Source organism: Gouania willdenowi, chromosome 2 (genome assembly GCF_900634775.1).
Source record: "Gouania willdenowi chromosome 2, fGouWil2.1, whole genome shotgun sequence".
Lineage (NCBI taxonomy): Eukaryota > Metazoa > Chordata > Actinopteri > Blenniiformes > Gobiesocidae > Gouania > Gouania willdenowi.
In genome coordinates, this window is record NC_041045.1 from 9,171,931 (window position 1) to 9,195,962 (window position 24,032).

Consider the following 24,032-nt stretch of genomic DNA (forward strand, 5'->3'; position numbering starts at 1 on the left):
CTTTAATCAGTAGAAGTACAATATTATATTGTAGCACGACAGTACAAGTCAGGTGCACAAGTCGCACCTGAATATAAATTGATTTACAATGTACAAGTGTCCTGTTTTCTATGAGGATACATGGAAATTCATGTTTTACTCACAGGGTTTCACTGTTGGTCTAAAAACGAACATATAAGTCGCATTGTTGTATTGGTTCACACTCTATAACAAGGACACAACTTACACCAGGTAACCCTAATCCTAAATTATGCTAGCTAGTCAACAATATGGAGGTAAAAGTGACGTATTTAATGAAAAATATAACACTTTTGCCCATTCTTATTTTTGGTAAAACACTTTTAGACACAGGGAATGTACAGATTAATGTAGTGTTAGCTGCACTATGCATTGTTGCTAGGTTGGGTGGTACATACTATATAAATATAACTAAAAAGGGATGCATTAAAAAACACTGTTTCGCTCCTGGAGCTATACTTAATGGTATTTACTCATTTAATGGATAATAGTAGAAGCTATTTAGCTCATTAAATGTCTCACACACACACACACACACACAACACACGTTTCTGAGGGGAAGTCATGAGCAGTGCACGTTTGCATGTCAACTATTGAGTTTGTGCGCGCCAAGGCAGCGCACTATAAGACGAGTTTCAGTTTCAAGATGCTGGAAATTTCATTTGATTCCATTTCCACTATCAATAATTAAAACAATGCAGCTCCACGTCGCCATGCTCCCACCGGCAGGGTAACTGAAGTGCAGCGCACGGAGTAGGAACCAGGGAAATAAAGGCCTTCTGCTCTTTTAATACAACACAGGAAGAAGTTTAAGGTCCAGATGGGGATGGAGAGGCGTCTTTGGGGGGGGGAAGGAGAGACGTCATTGGGACCACCCTCTGGCACCAGCACTGCAGCTGAAATCATTTTAACTTCCAGACTGCGTCGTTTGCTGTGGGTTAACGTGACATATTGAGTGACAGTGGTGTGAGCTGAGCCTCCACAGGCTGCCGGCTGCTGTTTCACTGCTGTCAGGGTCACGCCAACGTCTCGCAGCCTCTCTCTCCCACTCAGCGGGGAACATCCTCGTCTTGGCATTGCCGAGTGTCATCAAACCTACTTAAGCGGGTCGCTTTCTGACCCCAAGTCCGTGTGCCAGCATGAGTCTGAGTCAATCATGGCCACTGACATTATCATCTCCTCTTACGCTTGACACGAGAAGGTGAGAATTACTAGAGATTATGTATGACGATGACTCTGAGATGTGTGAACTTTAAAGTGGCACGCGGACACTTCTTATTGTACGTGTGAAAGCCCAACATTTGGGGCCATTAAAGTGCCAAAAGGAGATTTTTTTTATCACCATGACAATGACAGTGAACCTGCTCTGGTTTATGAATGACTACAATGCCAGGCCGTGAGCTAGCTTAGCAGGATAAAGTGTGCGCAGTTTCCACAGGCTACAAACAGGTGTCTTTACACCTTAAATATTGTTGTCAGTTTTTTTTTTTTTTACACCATGTGTCCGATTTTGACAATTATGCTATCAAAATGTTCAGAAAGTTCCCCAGATTTATGCTAGCACTTTTAAAATTTGTAACTTTTAAACTTTTTGAGTTTAAATTTTTTTGTGGGACCTTTAACATGTTCAGCTAATACGTTAAACCCATTTCAACGTTTTCAAACCTTTTCAACCTTATCATTAATTAACATTATAATGCTAGACTAATACCAATGCTCGGTTAATGCTAGTGCTAGGCTAATGCTAACATTTAATTAATACTAAAGATAACTAATGCTATGTCAATGCTAACTCATGCTAATGATATGCTATGCTATGGTAATGTTATTCTAATGCTAGACCAATGCTAATGCTAGGCTAATGCTAATGATAGGTTGGTGCTTATGTTAGATTAATGCTATTGCTAGGATAATGCTTATGTTGGGTTAATGATAATGCTAACATTTGGTTCATGCTAAAGATAGTTAATGCTATGTTAATGCTAATGCTAACTCATGCCAATGTTAATGCTAACATGCCAATGTCATGTATGGTAATGCTACGTTAATGTCAATGTCATCCTAATGCTAGAAAATAATAATGCTAGCTAGTTAATGCTAGCTAATGCTAATGTTAAGCTAATGCAGGGTGACGCGGGCCAGCACCTGCATCCTCACTTGCATTTTCTTCAGGAAATGCAAATATTCTCGTTATGTTAATGTTAGCTCATTTTAGCTCCTTTGTGTACTTAGCAGCTACAGACTCTCAGGGGACTTGTAGGGTCCGGGTTAATAGAGACGATGCGTCGACGAGTCCTGATTCAGTATAAAAATTTGGCTCAAACCCAGATAGTTCATTAACCGGTTAGTTCTAAAGGTTGCGTTCACACCGACAAATCCGAGAGTGATTAAAGCGCTCTGTAAAGTAGTTTAAACACTAAAGCTAGAGCGGATAAGGCAAGAAACTTCCAGAGCTTTTGGTTAAACTTGGAGCGTTTCCAACTGAACACAAACGCTGCTCAGACCAAACACAGGAAGTGTTTTGTAGAGCACAAGGAATTCTAAAGGTGGTCAGGAGAACCGGCAACAGTGTGAAACATGAAAACTATTTACTGAGAGGTGGAAATGGTAAAAATCAATATGGTAACAACATATTTTCCTAAAAAGCCCAATTCCCCTCATAAAGCTGCACAATCGAGAATGTTTTACAAAACCAGCCACTTAAAAAGCTGTGGAAAAACTGAAAGGCTTTGTAGCTAATGTAAGAGTGCAGCTGCTGATCCCCTCCAATCGGCCAATCAGCTGCTGGGAGAGTTGTTATGGTGATTCTAATGCAAATGAAGAGGAGAGTGTTACAGAAAGCTGCAGACCAGGATTTTTATTACATCTGAAAACTGTGGCTTCCTCTGGTCTTTCAAAGCATAAATAGTCCTTCAACGTTAGGACATTAAAGTATAACCCAGGGAGGGGCCACATGAGATCGTCTAATCTGAGGACCACATCATCAACATTCATGTCAGCATTTAGAATAATGACCAATCTGAGCATTAATACATTAAAGAAGAAGAGTTTGTGTGGTTTTATGTCATTGTGTGTGTTTTTGGAGTATTTTTTATTCATTATCCTGGGATTTTGCTTTTTTTTTTCTTCCTTTTGTTTGTTTTTGGAGTGATTTTGTTGTTTTTCAGTTTTTCTTTTTTTTGTAATTGTTTTGTATATTTTTCTGTGATTTTGTGTATTTTTATTGTCCTTTTGTGCATTTTTGAGCCCCGTTTGTGTATGGAGCAGTTTTTTGTTCGCTTGTATGTTTTGAAGCAAGCCATTCTGTGCATTTTTGTTGTTTTGTGTGTTCATCTGTTATTGTGTGCACTTTTGAAGTCACTTTTGTGTATTTGTCTTGTTCTTCTGTGTGTTTCGGGAATCATTTTGTATATTTTAGTTGTCATTTTGCATATTCTTGAAGTAATTTTGTGACATTTTCTCTTATTTTGTGCATTTTTTGAGTCATTTTGAGTATTTTAAATTCTTCTAAACGCGGGTGTCAAACAAAAGGTACAAGGTACAAAATTACAAAGCAAGATGTTAAAGGACTCAACAAACTGAATTACTGAGGGGACCAAATATGCACCAGAACTCACACAGTTTTAAAAAACTCCTTATATAGTAGAGCGAGGCATTCAGGGATTCAGGCACACCTCTGTGGACGCAGGAGGGAGCCTTATCCCTCTCTCAGGACAACATACAAACTGACAAGACACAAACAGGAAACCATTACCTACAGAGTGAGAATAAAACCATAACTGACATATATACAACGACAAAAACAAGAGTGGAAAATCCCAACTAAATAAAACTCAAAAAACAAACCACAATTCATAACCGTAAGTAATACTTTCGACTGACTGAAGCTATTTCAATCAACCAAACCAGCACATGCTAAACAATTTGGGAACTTTTAGAAATTGTGACATTTTAAAAAGTACATCAGTCATCAGGAAAAGTGTGAATTACGAGGCACTTTGAAATGTGAGTCACTTTATGTGAAAGTGAAAGGACTTTAATTTCTCACAGAGCTTGAAACCTGGTAAAAGCCTGCTAATAATAATATATCTAGCATAAAATATGTCTGATGGTGCTAATAGCGCGCTTGTCTGTTGACGCAATCCGAAGGCATTCAACCTGGAACGTTTCAAAACAAAATGTAGCTTTTAAAAATAAAAAAAATCATATATTACCAACGGCATTGCAAAATGAGTGCATAAAAATGTTACGTTTTACTCTGCTTCTCAACATTTCGGTATCCAAATAAAATAATAAGAGCGTACAGTTGCGTACTGTTTGGAAATAAATACTTTTATTGCATCTCATTCAAGCATTTTACTATCAAGGGGTATTCATTAAATATTAAATACATAAAAGCCAAAATATGATAAAAGTACAGCAGAGTGTTTAAAAAGCTAGACTTTACTAAACACTTTCATAGGATTGTTTTGAAAAAGAAATAAACACACTTTCAAAGTCAAATTTGATTAAATAAATGAAATAAGATATAGTTTTAGTTGTACCTCTAATTTTAATACTTTTTCAAAATACTTTATTACATTATTTAACAAACAAAATGTAATTTTCACAGACAGCTGTCATCAAAGGTACATTGCAAACAGAAAAACAGAACAGAACAAAAAAAAAACATACATTAAATGAAATTGGGAATAAATAAAAAAGTGTAAGTGCCTGTTTGTCACACATCTTTTGATGAAATTGTGTAATTGTGAAGTCTACTTAGTCTATTTTCAGCATAAATTGTATTCATGTTTTGCAAGTTATCTCTAATTTTTAATGTGATTTCTTCATCATCTAATTTTGATACTTAAGGAAAATAACAGCGACTTTACTTTTGTCCATTTTTAGTAGATTTCCACTCTTGCCAATTCATTCATATTCCAGTGATTTAGGCAAAACTGATATTTACATAAAAAAAAAACACATCTTGTCTATTACCTCTCACTTTTTTAATTTAATTTAATTTAATTATTTTACAAAAAATAACAAAAATTTTCCGGAAATTTCACACTTTTAAAGATAACTTCCAGCACCAACAATATGACTGATATTCCCAAGGGCGCGTGAAAGAAACCAAACCGATCTAATAAATCATGTCTGACGTGGCAAGAAGTAAAAAAAAAAAAAGATGAATGTGCAGCTCGCTCACAGATGTGTGCTTTACATATTCAATCTGTGAATGAGCGAGAGGCACGGATCATCAGCGCTGAAAAATCAGAGTGGGGGAGGGTCACGTGGCTAGAGGGAAACCCCCTCTGCTGGGATTTCCTTGCACTCCCCATGATGACACTGCAGAAAAACTACATGTAGAATCTAGGGCTGGGCAATATATCGAGAGTCAAGATACTGTATATCGAGTTTTCTATTTTGACGATATAGAAAATATCGCCTATATCGAGATGTATCAATATTTTTTAACTTGATTTTCTTTATACAATCACACTGTACAAATCACATCATACACATATTTAATATTATTCATAGAGTACAGTCAAACACTGTCCTTCTTTACAATGTTTCCATACTTCTGAGATATATACAGTATTTTATAGCTTATTTTGGATTAAAATACTCGCTGCTTTCACTATTTCTCAGAACAGCGTGAAAAGCACATTTAGATGGATATATGAAATCAAAAATCTACCAAATGAATGAAAAAACAACACAAATACAGATTAAAAATACACAAAAGAACAAAAACACAAAAAAACACACAAAGTTACTCCAAAAACACACAAAAAAAACTATTTAACAACGAAATTACACAGAATGACTACAAAATATATTACATTTTCTATTTTGACGATATATCAATATCACCTGTAATTATGTACTTTTATTTTACATCTTGTTGTTACGAGTCGCTGCTCTCGCTACTTCTCAGAACAGCATGAAAAGCACAGTTGAGTGCGTTCTAACACATACCTTCCCCTAAACATGCCTCACTACAGAACTCACTCACACGTGCTGTCCCTTTATATGAAAAAAAGCCAAAAGTGGCTCATGTTGTGCAGCTGTTTGTTAATAAATGTATGTGCGGCATTTTGCATCAGCAAATTTAACCCAGAATTGTCTTTCTGGTAAGACATTTGACGAGTTTTGGTTCATATCGTCCAGCCCTAGTAGAATCAACTCCAGTAAAGTGATTCATTCCGTTGTGCAGAGAAGGCATTATTGACCCAAATGTAATCCTTTTACATGACCATAACCAAAGTAATCATATCACAATATCATCACATAATGGTGTGCTTAATCCACACATACAACAACAGTGAAACTACATGTCTTCATCGCCACCATATAATCCAAACCATTTCAAGCGATCAAACTTCTGAGGTTGACCTTCTCAGGGAAAATGATGTCAAGATCAGTGACAGTAAAGCACGAACCAACAGGACTGATGGTGGTGGTGTGATGGGGGGGGGTCACTGATGGTTTATTGATCGGGTCACAATAAATAACGGGAGAGAGAAAAAAAAAAGACAGCATTGATTGGTTTGAGGATGCACTCGCCCGTGTGGTGAGTGATATTTAAAGGTGAACCTCGATTGTTGATAAGGTAGAGGTTTTTGTGTCAAAGATTGTAAGAACTTACCAATTTAGGTTATTTGCTTAACTCACTTAGGGTCCATTTCCTTTTATTACTATTCGTATTTTCTTCTTCGTTTTTGGTTATTGCTGTGTTGCAACCAACTTGAATTGGTGCATACCGCCACCTACTGTACTGGAGTGTGTAGACTCAACAGAACTCCCCACATTCCATTCTTATTACTATTTGGTTATGTTTTTAATAGAAACATCTGAATTTTGAAAAACCATTTAAATATCGCTAAAAAGTTTTTACGCTTTCATGAGGAGGAATTTCAGACGTTTCGATATTGAAATGTGTAGCAAAAGCGCTATGGAAACACTTTTTCCGCAAACACGGCACAGATCGTGACGTACATGGTCACATGACCACTGCTCTCTGAGAAAACATAAGAGGATACCGGGACATTTCTTAGCGTTATACTTTAAAATCATTAGTGTCACATTAGACGTGAAACAACAAAGGAATACACAGCGTTATAAGGAGGTTCTGAGCGTCCGTTATTCTGCAGCGAAGTCTCGCGGGATGAGATTTCACGGGAGTTACAAGGCTTCTGCCCAAAGCAACGTTCAATGGAAACACGTTGAAAGCGCAAATATACTTTAAGATTTAGAAATATCGCTTTTATTTTTGCGAAAATCTGTAATGGAAACCCAGCTAATGTCATGGAAAATCAAAGAAACTAGAGTTTGTATTTGTCCACGGGAGATTTCATGTAGCTATGAATAAAAAGTGCAAAGATTATTATAGATTAAATGAGTCCGTCATTCCACAAAATTTTATTTTGCAAAATTTTGTGATTTTACATTTTTGTCCCTTTGCTATCATTTAATCCCCCGTTACGGGAGAAAATAGTGTGAAAATGTGTTATATTGTCTTAAAACACGCATGTGAGGATATATTCAGATTATAATCTGTAGTCACATTCCTATTTCCATTTCAGAAAGTGAATGTTGTGATTTCCATCCGTTTTTTGTGATTACGATAAGTCAGAGACTCAACAAAAGACGTTCTGGCTTTGTAGTGCGATTTTTCTCTGAATTGTCTTTCCTAACCGTGATGAAAAGTCTTTCTTTTCTTCCTCAGCTTTTTTTTTTTTTTGTAAGACAACATGGATTATGAAATGGGCTAGGCGTTAAAAAGTGGTAGCATGCGTTTTCAGTTTCATCGTCCTGATCCACAGTATCAAAGCACCCAACCAGCAACTAGGAAGAGTCTTTGGAAAATAAACTGGAAGTAACTGATTTTTACTAATTATTCAGTATTAGGCCAAAAAACGGCATCCACACCAAGCTTATTGTCTTGCCATATCAGTCTGATGCCTTGTTGCAGTAGTCAGCTGGACATTATTCATTTTACTGGCACGGTCACAAAGGTGTAAATCCCCCGCCCTTGCAGGGGGACAAAGGGTGTCGGATACAGAATGAGGGCCATCTATAATTGAAGCCGCTCTTGAGCTCCTGGACTGCATTCAAGGGGGAGTTTCTGCAACGCAAGACGCCATCTGACATTTAACTGCACCCGATTTCCCTCTCCAACGCCTTTTCCTCATCTGCCTGCTCACAAATACGCAAGCCTTTCTGAATCTACCCATTTTTCTTTTGTGGTACCCCTTTTCTCCACTCTCCCGACTGCACCTGCTCCCATTTTCCCGCAATCCTCCTCTTCTCAGAAGAAAGCACACACTCTCCACCGTAAGGACCTGACAGCTTCAAAGAGACAGCGAGCAATGCAGAATGAGGGCTTATCTGTTAGTGCAGCAGTTGCACCTGCAAGAAGGTTATTGTCCATCAGGCAGCTTAGCTCCACAACACCAACTGTGTCCATTTTTTCTTGCTTTTGAGGAGGGCTTTTTTCTAGAGCACAGAACTACAATTAGTTAAACTGGTGACACAGGCCCTCTAATATCTATAATATATTTACTCCCCAGACGACTCGACAACAATCTACCAGAGTTAAATGATACCAGGGATTCTAATTGAGCCAAGCAATAGGTTCACCAAGATTATTCACCTCCACAGTATGGACCACCGACTCCCAGCTAGTCCGTGTGAGAATGAAAAAAGACTCTTGGGAGTCTCTTGAGAGGTGAAATATCTTCAAGCAAAACAAAAAGAAGCATATCTATCTATCCAATAGTGCTGGCAGTATGGTATGACCAAAAATGTATATCATGGTATTTATTTTTTTTAAATTAGAACGGTTTCACGGTGTATGATGGTTTGTTTTCCAAGCGAGACTGCCTGTTCAAAGTCAAAGTCTATCATTTGCAAATAATTCAGAGAATAATTACTACAATAAATTGGCTTAGAGTGGCCCTATGTTCCTGTCATAAGGAGTACATATCATAGAAACACATTGATATCACCACCAAAGTCATTCATTTCACATTAAAAAGAGAAACTATCCATTTTTTAATCCGAAAAGTCTCCAGTAACACCAGAAAACAGTTAAGACTCGCTACATCTGTGGTTTGTGTGACTGAAGGGGCTGAAGGAGTCTGAAAACTCGCTAATTAACTAGACAAAGTTGTAAAAACTCTCCCTCACTTCCAGGAGATTGTTGATGATTTGCGGGCATCAAGGAAAACATTCACAACTTGCAGGATACTTGGGATGTCTGCTTCCACATCCATCCATCTATCAATGTATCTATCTATCAATCAATCTATCTATCTTTCCAATATTAGGGACTGGATAGAAACGTTTGTGGTAGATTTTCTGACATCTCAAAAACGTCTCCACAAAAATGCTACACGCTGTTACGAACCATCTCCAGTTAGGTTGTGCGTCATTGCGCGTATCACAAATGTGTCACGAATCACACAGATTTGACATTCATAATGTATCGGGGCTCTGTGTAACCCCAGCTTAAGTTAAAAGGATATGCATGTAAACAGTTCAAGTTCCATAAGTAAGTTTTGTTCAATTACTATAAAAGACGTATTAATCTTTTAAACTACTCTTAGACAGGAAGCATTTTATCGATAATGTTGAAGAAATGGCCCAAGACCAAATTGGTTGCTTTGGGAAACAATAACAAGCAACACAGTGTTGGATCAGTCGATGACAGAGCGACAGATACCTTGAATCATCGCTAAATATTGTCCCAGGAATAACGAATTGCACCCTTCATTTTCATGAGTTTGGCCATTTTGTCGCCCCTGGCTCTGAGGGTTTGAGACGTTTTATGGGCTAGGGAGAAAAAAAATACTCTTTAATCTCAGCAAATATCACCGAAGCACAATGTTAATCTTTTTAAAGCGTGACATTTTCAGGCTCATTTTGTGATTTGCAAGCAAGAGCTTTTACCGTGTGCTGAGCTCATGGATTTCTTCACACACACAGGACTCTGAGTGTGTGTTCTTTGAGAATGGAAAAGCCAAGCATGCTGATTATTCACTTGGAGGGTGTAAACAGCATATAGAGCACGTCCTCATAAGGGAACTTTTAGTGATATTTATAGTTATCAATAAATTCACTTTCTGGTGCGATCTGATTGGATTTTAAGTGAGTGGTTTAGAAGGTAAATAAGGCTGGCACAGTGTTATTCAATCATTTTATATTTGTTTTAAATGAAGACAGGCTATTCAGCCCTGGATGATCAACAATGTCAACAATGTTAGGGTCCAATTATGGTGAAAACTCTTATTGATTTCAGTATTTCACTAAATAATGCCAGGAGGAAATAATCATGGAATTCATAATCCATTCCAAGCCTTTAGTGGGAAATTCATGTTGTTTTCCGAATAAAAAATTGTTAACTGATTTTTATGTGCAAACATTTTCAAAATACATTACTCCAACATCTCAGTTCAAGAGGAACACAAAGGTTTCAACGCTTTAAGCTGTATTTACGCTCCAAAACAGCAGGGGACAGCATACACAGTAAGAAATATGTTGTTGGTCCTTCTTTCGATTAAAACAAAGAGTAGTGGATCTGGTCATTGACATCATGCTAAAGAAGTGTGGGGATTAATTAGGGATTAAGGGATTAACTAAATTAAATCTAGTAATTAATTGAATCTTTCGATGCTTCAAAGGACAATATGGTCCGTTCAAACTGCGCTAAATTCTGCGAGATTATGCGAAACGTGCAGTAGCGCAAGATTTGAGGCTATACTTGAGGCTATTCTTTCCAAAAACATGACCACACATTTAACCAACCATTTTATGGGAAAATAGTGATTTTTTTTTTTTATATTCCCCCAAAACAGGTAGGTGGGGGTAGATTTTGTTTCATGTGACTATTTCCATTTATGCAATCACGGAAAATTATTTTGTGAAAACAACAAAATAATGCATATTTTCTGTTGATAATGTTTTTTTTGGAGGTTTTTTTTTTTTTTTTTTTTTTTTACTGGCTTGGTGGACCTTTGAAGCAATAATAGAATTGGCTAATATTTTGCCTAGTTTTCTTTTTTTGGTATTGGAAAAGATTTAGATTGGGGTTTTTGATGCACCCTATTATACAAGCACAATAAACACATGTGGAATAAGAGCGGCCTGTGTCTGTGCTGTTGTGAAAAACAGTCAATAGTAAATAGTTAAATAGGAAATGTATTCAAGGCTTGGGAAATGTCTCTTGGAGCAAGAAGCATTAAACAGTTGAAAGCTAAATATCAGAGTGCGGGGCTTAGGCATTAACGGTTGCCACTTGAATGACAGCTCCTTCTTGCACAGAGGTCATTGAACTCACTGGAAGGCACGAGGACCAGCATTTCACCGACAGCACGAATTAGAAAGCGTGAAGCCAAAGATAGTGCTGACAAGCAGAATCTACTTTACGGACTGCAAAGGACAGCGGGTGAAGCGTTTTTGCTGACCCTGGATCACAGGATTAAACTGGAGACCATTGCCTAACAGAAACCACAGGAACTAAAATAGAGAAACAGGAACTAAGAGCTAAGAGAATCTAAGAAGAACAAAAATTACAGATTTAACTACTTTTCTGAAGCCAGGATATAATCACTGCGAACTGCCATTGTTATGAAAAATCAAGCTCATGAAATTAAAGAAACCAAAAGGATGTTTCCTGATTTAAAAAAGGGAATTGTAGTTTAAATAAAGCTGTTGAGTGACCTTGTCTGGTGGAGATTGATGTAACAAGGGGTCAACAGAAGCCATGGTGTTCTTTTTATCCTTGGCCTCTAAGGACAAGCCATTGGAGGGTGGCCAGTTGGGGATTGATTTCCACTCTCCAATGGCCCGATTTCTAAGATCAATGCAACATGAAGGCCTTTGTTTCCTCATTAGCGCTGTTTGCTCAGTGGATTGATGTTAACAGAACCTTGGGCTGGTCTTGTCCCACAGAAAACAGCCCATGACGAGCAGCCGGAGTCTAATTGGACAAGTTGAAAGTAGATAATTCACTGGAGAAAAAATGCTTACCAAAGCGACAGTTGAAGCAAAACCACTTAACCAAAGTACTGAGTACTCTTGCTGTCTGGTTTTAGTGGAACCAACATATTTCAGTATTCCAAAGGACTCAACATGTTAGGTTGTTACGCAATAGTACTGTAGTCCCATATTAGAGAACTCTGTTTCTTTAGGCAAGACTAAGCTAGACATCTGCCAAATGGACTTTGAAATGGATTATATAGACTGATACAAAGATGGATGCTACATTTCTGACCCGGTTCTAAGATGCTCTACACATAACATAAATTGTCTAATAACAAATGACTGTTTGGTTATTTATTATTTCCCATGTTTCCTGTTGATATTTGTTTTTCTGTTGACTGTGATTGAATCCTCTTCGTCTGACTTGGTCATCAACCATTGGCCTGTTCATTAGCTTTTTAGCTTCATTTTCAGGTTTTTGCAGTCAAAGACATACAGTATGCAGGTTTTTTTTTTTTTTTTTTCTTTACCGGAATACTTATTAACGCTCCATCCATTAGCTTTAATCTCCTCCTCCCAAGGTGATGCTTCCATGTGCCCTTAGAAGTCATACAACACCTCCAAAGATCCCTCTGGATCTGACCTCCTTACAGCCAGCCCACACAGACCAAGATGCATTGCTTTCTCCTGTTTACACTGCAAGTGTCTGTCTGCTGGAGGAACGTCTCTACCTTAATATGCTATCTGGATGTTTTTACGTTGGTTTTACTCTTACATTTACATAAAAGGAATCAAAGTCAGAGCTAGCTTGACACAAACTTCTACCCCTGATTCATGCATTAAGCATGAACTACAACTAATGCTATTAGTTTTCTTCTTTAAAATGATGACTAAGCACTGCCAGGAGCATTTAGGTTAAAGATTATTCTGTCACAAAGCTGCTGTTATTTGTTATTACTTATTTATTTGGAACTGAGCGATGTGACATGGGTCTTAAAGGAAGATTGGGAGAAAGACAGATGCGGGTTTTTCAAAAACAAAGGCTTGAAAAAATATGGAGTTAAATATATTCAATATTAGCTTTTTGGCAATATTTGAAATACAGAATTTTTTTTTACACAAAATGTCTGATTTCCGAGATTAACTGATATACTGATATATAAATGAACCCCCTCACCTAATTATATGTTACAACATGTGTTTCCATTGAATTAATACATGAATTAATTATTTGTATGTACTATGTACCCGTAATAGTTAGTCACAGAAGCATGGAGTAGTCAACTGAGATTGACGAAACATTAGCAAAAAAGAGATACAACTGTAATGATGTGATCAAAACAACAACAACAACACACCTACTGTACATTTCTCAATTTAATTGTGTATAAAACTAAAGCGACCACGAGTGAATGGACGTGTTTCAGTGACGAGTATAATTAACCAGGGACAGTTCAGCTACATTTCACTCCATTAACCTTTGTAATTTTGAATGTCTACAACATATTGCCTTATATGGTAATGTATGAAAAACAATAAATAATGTAACAAAAACGGAAACTTAAAGAGTAACTATAAAAGCATCGAGGGAAGTCAATATTATATTTTTACAACAAATTGAAATACTTTGACTAAAATGTCAAGAGTTGGACAATAATCAACCTGCAACAATACTTTTGTTTCCAGCAGAAAAAAAAGTTTAAACTTCGAAATAATGTTCTGTTATTTATGTTTAATGTTGCTTAACATGAGGGAAAAACTGTTTTACCTCAGTTTAGCACTGCGGTTGAGTTTATTTAGGCAATGTTGCTTCTTGGGCCTTTATTTAAGTAATACATATTTAAAAGGTCATAAGATCAGGTGAAAATATTTTGTTAGATTATTTTGGTTGTTTATTTTGTTCATTAAAACGAGCTGAATTGGATTTTTATGGAATGTAAATCTGTTGGTTATGGAATAAGACTGCAAAACGTGTGATTTCTCCGATATGGTTATTTTTTTTTATTTTTTTTTTAATGGACAGTAATTAATCAATCACTTAAATAATTGTATACTGCAGCCCAAGTATACAGTGCAGTTCTTTTTTCCAAGGAAAAATATGCATATTTTACAAGGAAAGTGTTCACCTAAAGAACACGGAAAAAAACAACATATTGAGGTCAATGCATATTACATTTTAGTGCAAATATTGGCCAATAATATCGCCCGTTTATTAATTGTGCACTCGTGTTTGAGCAGAGGGAAGCTGACATTAACCCCCGGTAACAAAGTAGTGGTTTACTGGCAAACTGTGAAAACAAGCAACTGTAGCTCTTAATAACCATCACTAATAAGCCAGCACGATCTAATAAAGTAAGCCCCTCCATTAAATATGCAGCTCACATGGCAACAGTGAGTTCCGCTGTGAGCCATAATGAAACTTCACCAGTCCGTAGGTGATATGCACAAAGTGTTCATCATGTGGACACATACTGTATGATGAAGCAGCGTGCCATTGTTGGAGGTCACTGTGTGAACTCTCCATGAACTGACTAATGTGGCTGCTTCAGCCTGTTCTTTACTTGGACCTCACCTTGAAATAATAATAATAACAATAATTACCCATCAAAACAAAGCCAACAGCAGTCTTCGAGGTGCTCATCATCTACATGAAGACGTGCACAGTGGTCATGTTTACGTGAGAGCTTTAATTCTCCAATTAATTCAGAATAAAAGTTAAATCCTCTATAAATTGACCTTGTAAGCACTTAATTACGAATGCAAATATAATTACGAATTAAACTTAGATTCGAAGTTAGGTGGCTGGTTTCAGGGATGGGGTCAATTATAATTGTAATCATGCAATTGATAATTCAGTATTATTATTATTATGGCTTTTATTATTATAAAAATCTGTTGCAAATATATCAGAATTAATTGTGTTGTCATAGAAATTCTACAAAAACTGTCAATTACAATTCAATTAATCCTTACAGTTCTACACATATGTAGTTAACAGTTAATAAAATATGTTTCATATCAAGCTTTCCCACATTTTACCAATTTAAAAAAAATGTAATCGAGGGGCATACTGACACAAAAAAGGCTTAGATGCTCACATCAAAAATATTAAAATCTATATTTTCATTGATTATGAAACCAAACAAGGAAATCAATATATAGGAAAGAAATTAAATGATAGATATTTGTTATTAGTGTATATTACAGCTGATTTAGGAGCCATTAGCATTAAAGATGCTAACAGAAAGCTAACATGAGGAAGGTTAACTTTTATTAGGTTATTTATTTCAGGCTCAGTAATTGGGATCAATTTTAATTGAACTTTAGTAATTGAGAAGGTAATTGTAATTGACTTTCCGATGATAAAATATAATTGCAATTTAATTGCAATTGAAAAAAATGCTGGTCACTGTAATCATAATTGAATTTAAGTAATTGAAAATGAAATTTTAACTGAAAAATGTAATTGACCCCAACCCTGGCTGGTTTATTCCGATTTGAATTCCGAATTAAATACTTCCTCTATCTTGTAAACGTTAAATTCCGCTTTAAGTTAAATACGGTAGTTCTGCTTATGCTCAGACAGTCGCAATGACACGCTGGTGACGACATAATCCAAGATGGCCGCCGGGATTTGAGCAGAGACTATTTATTTAATGAGAGCCTTAAAAGACATGGATATAATAAAGAGTGGATGGACGGAGGCATAAACATGAGGAAATTCACATGGGTCTATTACACACACATTGACATCGGCAAAAGGTACAGGTGATATAATAAAACCCAGAGACGGAGTAAATGCATCCCCATACTGCATGCACAGGCTGTAATATCCCCAAGTTTATCATGTTACCTGTTGTTAGAGCTACTATCTTTAGCAGAGAGCAAATATTTACTCCTGGTTACTGTTTTCTGGAGTTTTACTGGGCTTTAGTTACCAGTGATTAGTTTCTATCTCCGTCTCCTGCTCCGAGGACCAAAATGAAACTTCAAAACTACAATCAAAATAAAAGTGAAAACAGTTCTTATGTGGTCTTCTGTGTTACAGCCAAAAATAAAAGGTTTGTTGTGTGTTTTTTCACGATAGCCGTGATACGTCACATTCGCCCCCTGTCCAATCAGAATCCTTCCCCACCCCCAGACCTAGTGGCAGCAGAAGGGGCGAGGTGATGCGCCTGCTTACGACTGCTTGCCCGCCCCTCAGCGGCTGGCTGCAAACCTTCCCTTGTGGTGACCCACAGTTCTCCCGCTCCTTTCCTCCTGTGTTAATTGTCTTTTCATGTTTCTTGAACGGGATGAAACTCTAACTGAATTGCCCCTCAGGTATAAATAAAGTACTCTGAATTTGAATCTGAATAAAGCCAAATAACTTGTTTACCATGTGAACCTCAATTTGGAATTACTATTTCCATGTAAACATGAAGCAGAACACTTTATTCCCAATAATTCAATAACTAACAATCGTGTAACCTTGGCCAGTGAGAGGTGTTTGGAGCACTCACCATCCTTTCGATGGAAGGTGATCTCCACCCTGCGCTCCTCTGACCCCAGCAGGGCCTGGGCCATCTGGGCCACGGCGTGCCGGCTGGTGTACTGCCCGTGCAAAAAGTCGCAGGTGCATGGCTTCTGCATGACGTCCGGCCGAGAGAAGCCCGTCATTTCGCAGAAGCCGTCGTTGCAGTAGATGATCGCACAGTTCTGCACTCGGGCATTGGCTATGATGAACTTCTTATCTGTGGAAAGAAAAAGACATGAACCAATCAGGTCTGGGTCATATTGTGCAGATTTTCAGAGTTAAAGGATGAAACTTTTATAGATTCAAGTTTCAAAGTGTTTATTATCATGTGCACAGTGCGAAAAATTGGTTCCCTGTACAATGAAATTCTTACTTTGCTGTCCACACTGGATACCGTAAAGATTAAAGAAAAAACTATAATAATAATTTAAAAAGTCATTAAAATATACAGTACAGTACATACAGTAACTGTACTTGAGTGCAAGGTAGAGCTGGGCGATATATCAAGATAAAAGATACATTGTGTTTTTTATTTTGGTGATAGAGAAAATTACAGTATTGCCTATATCGATATAAATACTTTTTTTATAGTTTATTTTGTTAATAAATTTCATTTGAAAATCAATGCCTTTCAGGTCACCGAAGGTCACTTTACAATGCATAGTCTAAAAAGTATAAAACCACAATTAAAGTACGCTAAAACAGTATAAAAACAACAATAAAAGTGAAGCAAAAACGCACATTTTATTTTAAAACAACTTGTTTTAGGAGTCGCTGCTTTCACTACTTCTCATTCACATTAAAAAGCACAGTTATAAGGATTTGTGAGTGCATCTTACTTCAGACCTTCCCCTAAACATGCCACACTACAGAACTCACTCACACGTGCTGTCCCTTAGACGTGAAAAGGCCAAAAGTGGCACATTTTGTGCAACTCTTAATAAATGAGATTGTGTGGCATTTTTAAACAGCAAATTGAACATTGAATTGTCTTTCTGGTCATTTGAATTAAAATCATCGACATTTATATCGTATATTGTCATTTTGAGAAAAAAATTCAAGATATGAATTTTGGTCCATATCACCCAGCCCTAGTGCATGATAAGAAAGATAAAAAAATAAAAATAGAAAAATGATAGAACAGAAATCATTAGTATTGCTTTTTATTCTCCAAGTTTGTGACGATTGGGGTCGCCTGGAATTAAAAAATAAGGTTGCTTGAAGTTTCTAGTAACTGGTAAAAAAATAAAAAAGACTGCTTAAAATTATAATTTTACATTTTTTTTTAATATTGTTCTTTTTCAAATTAATGCATTGCACTCAATAAATATCGGCTATAACTGTTTTCTATACTTAAAACTCTAAAATGTGATGCATCTTGTAACGAACTTTAATAAACATGAATAAAAAAAACTAATTATAGGTGGAAAAAAATGTCTCTGAGGTCTGTGATATCAAAACGGGGTCACGACCCGTAAAAGGTTGGGAACCTCTAAATTAAAATGCTTTTTATTGTAATCACATGATTTTACACCCGGGGCCTGCAGATTGTCATGTAGACACAAAAGCCAGACACAAAAACACAAAACATGGCAGTTTGTACTCACTTTGTCCATCAAATTTCCGAATAATCACACCCAGAAATGTGTTTTGTGGCGCTACATGACCCCTCCGGACCGGCATGGTGCCCCTGCCCACACCTTTGAAAACCCCAACACGATCTAGGATCTTTGGTTCTCCTGCGTAAAGCCAAGTTCTGTCTCCAAACCAGCGGGGGGTCCTGGGGCTTTCTTTGTCAGCACTCAGTCATCCTCGGGAATCGAACCTCCACAGCATCCACCTGCACGCGCTCCCCTTATTTCAACCGGGACGCGGCTGAGGCGCATCGCAGCGTCCGCGCGATCCTCGGCGGCGTCGAGCGGGAGAGGAAAGCAGCGCACCGCGGCTTCGCCAACATGTCACCGCTCCTGGAAACCGGCTGCTGTCTCTGTCACTCTCTCTCTTTCTCTTTGTGTGTGTGTGCGTGTGCGTGTGTGTGAGAGAGAGTGTGTGTGTGTGACAGAGAGAAAGAAGACGGATGATCTCCTATAGGCCATTGGCTGAGGGATGCGCAGCAGAGGACGCACATGGATGCGCAGACAAAGACCGTGACGAAGTAACGGAGCAGTGTGCGAACTCTACTAACACACATTTGATTTCTAATTTGTTTGATATATACATATATATGTATGAAATTTACAATTTTTCAATCTTAAATTAATGAATATATTTTAATGCGTTTACGCTTCACACTAAAATGAGATAAAAATGTGTGTTATTATGGTTTTGTTTGGTTATGATTGCGCTGATGACTGTATTTTGTGTCACATACTAGTTTCCTTTTTTTGCTTTATTGTTTTAATAAATGTTATTTCCGATAGGGATGTCCCGATACAACTTTTCCCACTTCCGATACAATCCCGATATTGCAGCCTTGAGTATTGGTCCGATTCTTTCATTACTTATAGTGTGGAATGTTAGAAAAGGATTGATCAAGAGATGTTACTCAAACCGAAAACAATAGTCAACATGAAAAACTGACCCATTTATTATTAACCAATTGGTTACATACATTTTAACCTTCAACATAATATCTACAGTAATCTACAATTGAATAAATATAATATCATATATATCCGAGGTTTTAGACGCAGTCCGATAAAATCCCATACTCGTTTTCTGGCTGATATCAGCATCGGATCGGGACACCCCTAATTTCAGATGTCAATTCAATCGAAACACCTTAAGTCACACGTGTTCAACTCAAGGCCCGGGGGCCAAATCTGGCCCTTTAGAGCAGTGGTTCTCAGACGTGTTTGTCTCAAGTCCCCCCCTTTGTCCAACGACGACATTTTTGCTCAGAATACTGTGGAAAAAAAACAACTATAAAGCAAAATAATGGAATGAATGAGTGATAGCATACATTTTAAATAATCTCATTTTGTAAATAAGTGGATGAAACAGTATTTAGTGCCTTCTTAATAAATGTATTCATTGTGCGACCAAAAACTGTTTTTAGTTCATGTTCTAATCAAGATAATTTCCATCATTATTATTATGATTAGCATTTTTAAACAAAACAAAAAAAAACATTTTTAAAATCCCCAGATTGTATTTGTTTAATTTCCATTTTCAAGTACACCCTGTAACGCCATCACGTACCCCCATTTGAGAAACACTGCTTTAAAGCATCCAGTTCGACATGCACAAGAAAGTTAAAAAAAAACCATGAGTCATTGAGTAAATTACCAATTAATTCAGTTGTAAATATCTCAGCTAGATATCTCCAAAATAATACACAAATTCAATGAAACTCCGCAAGGCTTACATTGTCCTCCAAGCTTATATCACATGATGACTGTACATATTTATTTTTTTTATCATTTATTTACACATAGAAGTGCAAACTAGGGCACAATAATGTTGAAATTGGTCATTCTCCTGCCGAAAATCTGTGGCCCACTTAAGACAAGCTACTCTGTATTTTGCACCCCTGCCTTAAGTGTAACATTTATAGTAGAGGTGGGACAGTATAGGGCTTCAGAACAATATAATACAATATTTTGGGAAGATGGCATCTTTATGTTTTATACTTTTGCCAATTTTTATTCATTTTAATTATATAATTCATTCATTTTTTGCAAAAAAATGTTATTGTTCATTTCTTTTGATTTATGTAGATTCCACCTGCTTACATCAAAGGGCACAACTGTTGAAATGGACAATTTGACAACTTTTTGCATTTTTAAAGATTTCTGTAAGTTGTGTTTATATATATTCATTACACATTTATTGGAATACTATTGGAGGGAAAAACTAGCAGGACTAAAGACAATTTAAACTAACAAAATACAATTCTTAGAATTTATTTAAAATGTAATCCTTTTTAAAATGTAATATAACAATTGAGCTTCTTGTATATTGCTTTTCAATTTCATTATTTTGCTATTTATCTGCTTGAATGCAACATTGTATCCTATTCTCATCCTACTAATGGCCCCATGGCATAACTGGAAAATTTGATATATTCTTGACAGAGTCATTATTTCTCTATTCCAGGGTTCAAGTTTAGATCTGTAAACCAAATCCTTCAATTGCTCCGCGTTCAATTGCTTCCCCTTCACTTCATCCAACCCCAAAACATCTGTCCTGCCCTTCCACTCGCCCTCCCGCCATCTGCTCCAGTGAGGAAACCCTTCAGATGGCGGGGTTGCACAAAGGAGGGGGCGTCTGAACATATGCTGCCTCTTTGACCTTTGTCTTCTGACTACTGAGGATTCCCCATGAAAGCAGTCTTTACCAACACTTCTCTGCCTGTCAAACCCTTTCATCAAATGACACTCGCGTTATTTCCCCCTTTGATCAAATAACACTCATTATTTCGCATGTAGCCTGTTTTGATGTATTTATTAGCACTAATGTATGTTTAAATCACCAGTACCAGCATTCTCATTACAGCCAACGCTGTAAATATACCAGAAAACGTGAAAATAAATGAATCCGTGTTTATATATTTGTCCCCTGTTGTTCTTTGTGCAGTCACAGCATCCATGAGTCATGCACTCACATCTGCGAACCAGTAAAGGGTACGCACACCCTTGAGTCATATTCACATTAAGGAGGCTGACAGCGCTCATTAATAGTATTTATAGCTAATAACAAGTTCACTGAAAAGACAACTAGTGGCAACAAACACAATCTATAAATAAAAACCAGTCGTGGCTACTGGTCTCAGCATGCGCACAGTTTGTTGACCCAACATTTCACATTACAGTTTTCCAATTCTCAATAGAATTTACATTATACACAAATATTTTAAGTGCCGAAAACACAGTGACATGAGAATAATTATTTGTAGAGTGGGCAAATTTATAAAAAAGCTAATGGGGAAAAAATAACCTCATTTGTATTAAGAAAAAGCTGAAAAGTTTGATGGATACGTGATTAAACACCTAGAAAACTAATTTCTGGCTAGCTACTTAGCTTGCTAATTGGCCAGCTGTATACTTTTCTTAAAATATCAAACATCGCAATAAAATTCCATCTCAAACTACACAAAAACAAAACCCAAGAATATGCTTCATCATTTGCAAACTGTATGAAATTATTTACACTGAGCTAACCACTTGCTAACTACTGAGCTAGCTACTTAGCTAATGAATTAGCAAGCTATTCGGCTAGATTTTTAGCTAAATATCTGTTCGAGAGACAGATTGAAATTTAAGTGAACCACAGGCAGTTGTCACCCTACCAAAGTCAGATTAAAGCCATTATTACTGATACTGAAAAACATTCCTAGTCACACTAATATCATATCAAAGCAAAATACAACTACTGTATGATTATAAACCATAGAACAATGGTTCAATGACCCTTTCGTTTCCTTGATTTCCACTCACTTCTTAAACATCTCTCTGGGTTCTCTAAGCACCTACTGTATATTTATGAATAGACGAACCTGTATTTACCACTCGTCAAGGTAAGAAATCACTTATCTGTTTGTACGAGTTATGACTGCATCCATCTGGCAGGGTTTATGAGCCGTAGTAAATAAAGGAAATTGCATTTTTCCATTGGCCGCTGTTGTAGGAGTAATGAATGATAGAATAGAAGGATAAACAATGGAAAAGGGCAATTATTCTGAATGGGAACTGAAAGTGGTGATTCAGAAGGGAGCGCTGCTGGGCTCGGGTGTGTTTTAGCTCTAACTTCTGCTGTAAATTACAAACACTAGATGTTTCTCAAGCATGTATGACATTTTGTCTATTGGAAATTATGTCATTTTTTGGTAAATCGGGTCCTTTAAGCTTTTGAAATCAGCATAATTTATTGTAAGCTTTCAATAAATGTGTGATGATAAAAGATTTGGGGGACTGATGCCAGCTTTAGTGCAATGGCGTTGTAGCTGGCAATTTGGTTTTAGTCACACATAGATATTCTTTGTTAAAATAAATTGTCAAGAGAGTTATTTTGACCCTTTTTGGATCTTTAAAAAGGGGGAGACTTTCAAAAATATAGAGAAAGTAAACTTATTCCAAAGGGCAGGATAATTTTAGAATAAGAATTTGACATGTCTCAAAGACCCAATTTATCATTTCTGAACACGTCAGAAGCAGGTTTTTCAAGCTAATGAGTTCCAAATAATTTGTTCAGAGTAAGAGACTCCCATTTTATATGTGGTTTTTTTTTTGTGATAAGTTAGCGTGATGCAAAGTTGGCATTTCTCTTTTCAGAGGTCAGTTTCTCGAAAGGTCAATGCTGCCAAGTCTTTAATGGTTTTGATCAGTGATAAATCCCCATGTCATTGTTGATCAATGGCACACCAAAATTACCGATTATTGCGTCAATATGTTGTAAAAATGATTGAAGTTTTCATAACGTATAAAAAAAAAAAGGGATAACTAGGTCTGGACTGATTACTGACTATTGTAAAAGTAGCAAGAAATGTTCTACCAAGCATCAAGACATTTTTCTGCAAATGTTCTCATGATCTGGAGTCAGAGCTGGATTTTTACCCAATACCTTTATTTAATAGGCATTTGTAAGTGCCTATCATTATAAACTTACATAATTCACAAATGTATTCTATATACAATTATAATACATGTCTTTGTCCAGAAATACGAGATCTCATAATTTCAATAAAATCTCAGGTCAAATGGCTGACAAGACAAAATCCAAACATTTGAGTATATTTAGGGTATGGCTAGAAGTTATTGTTGGGGTTGTGGCTAGGGTTACTTACATTAGGTGTTGGTATTTTATAAATAAAAAAATAAAACTGAAACCTAGGTTTTGGTCCATGGGATTTCTCATGGATTTGTTTAAAAAAGATACCATTCTAATGGATTTGCCTTTCTTTACTTTTGGCATTCTGATCTGATGACCATGGTTTCAAAAACATAATCTTTGGGGGTTTTTTGCCTTACAAGTTTAGTTAATCCCTCTTGCCTTTAAGAGCCAGATTACCTAAAGTTTTGTACTAAATATAAAGGTTTGAGCCAGACTAAAACCAGGTTTGTATTATTTGGGGTGGTGATGGCGCGACGGTTAAAGAAGCTGGTTTGTAATCAAAGGGTCACCATTTTGAATCCAACCTGGGCCATCGCTGTGCAACGTTGACCCTGGCTGCTGTTGTTGCTAAATTAAATTAAAATCTATTCATTTTCTGCAATCCAGATTGAGAAGTGCTCTTTCTCTTTTGAAGAACCGGTTTTAATAGAACGTTTGATCGAGTCTAACCAAATTTTGTACAAACTGCCATAATTCTAGGACAATTTAACCCATTATTTTTAGGTTTGCTTGTTCAAGAATTCCAGCTAAAGAAGGTGTATAAAGGATGTCTAAGTCTTTCACATTTTTACTAAGTTCAATCTTGGCCATATTTCCCATGAAATTGGTTTTCAGCCTCCTTTTGTGTTTCTCAAAGAAGAGCCTCTCCTAAGCTGGACTTTATCAGCCCCGTTAGTTTATTCAGAGCTTAATC

At 36.8% G+C, this 24,032-nt stretch overlaps 1 protein-coding gene across 5 annotated transcripts in view; it reads right to left on the reverse strand.

Annotated features, from left to right (window-relative positions):
* Nucleotides 1–18,618, reverse strand: part of LOC114475363 (potassium voltage-gated channel subfamily H member 7-like) — an 83,230-nt gene extending 64,612 nt beyond the window's left edge. For 3 of the 5 annotated variants that reach the window (XM_028466127.1, XM_028466109.1, XM_028466118.1), the window contains exons 1-2: nt 18,115–18,618; nt 16,494–16,724 (exon numbers count right to left, since the gene is read on the reverse strand). In XM_028466127.1, the coding sequence (XP_028321928.1) occupies nt 16,494–16,724; nt 18,115–18,190 (307 nt within the window). In that variant the 5' untranslated portion in view covers nt 18,191–18,618. The remainder of the gene's footprint in view (nt 1–16,493; nt 16,725–18,114) is intronic. The other 2 variants (XM_028466100.1, XM_028466092.1) reach the window with 1 other exon arrangement.
* Nucleotides 18,619–24,032: the final 5,414 nt, after the last annotated feature.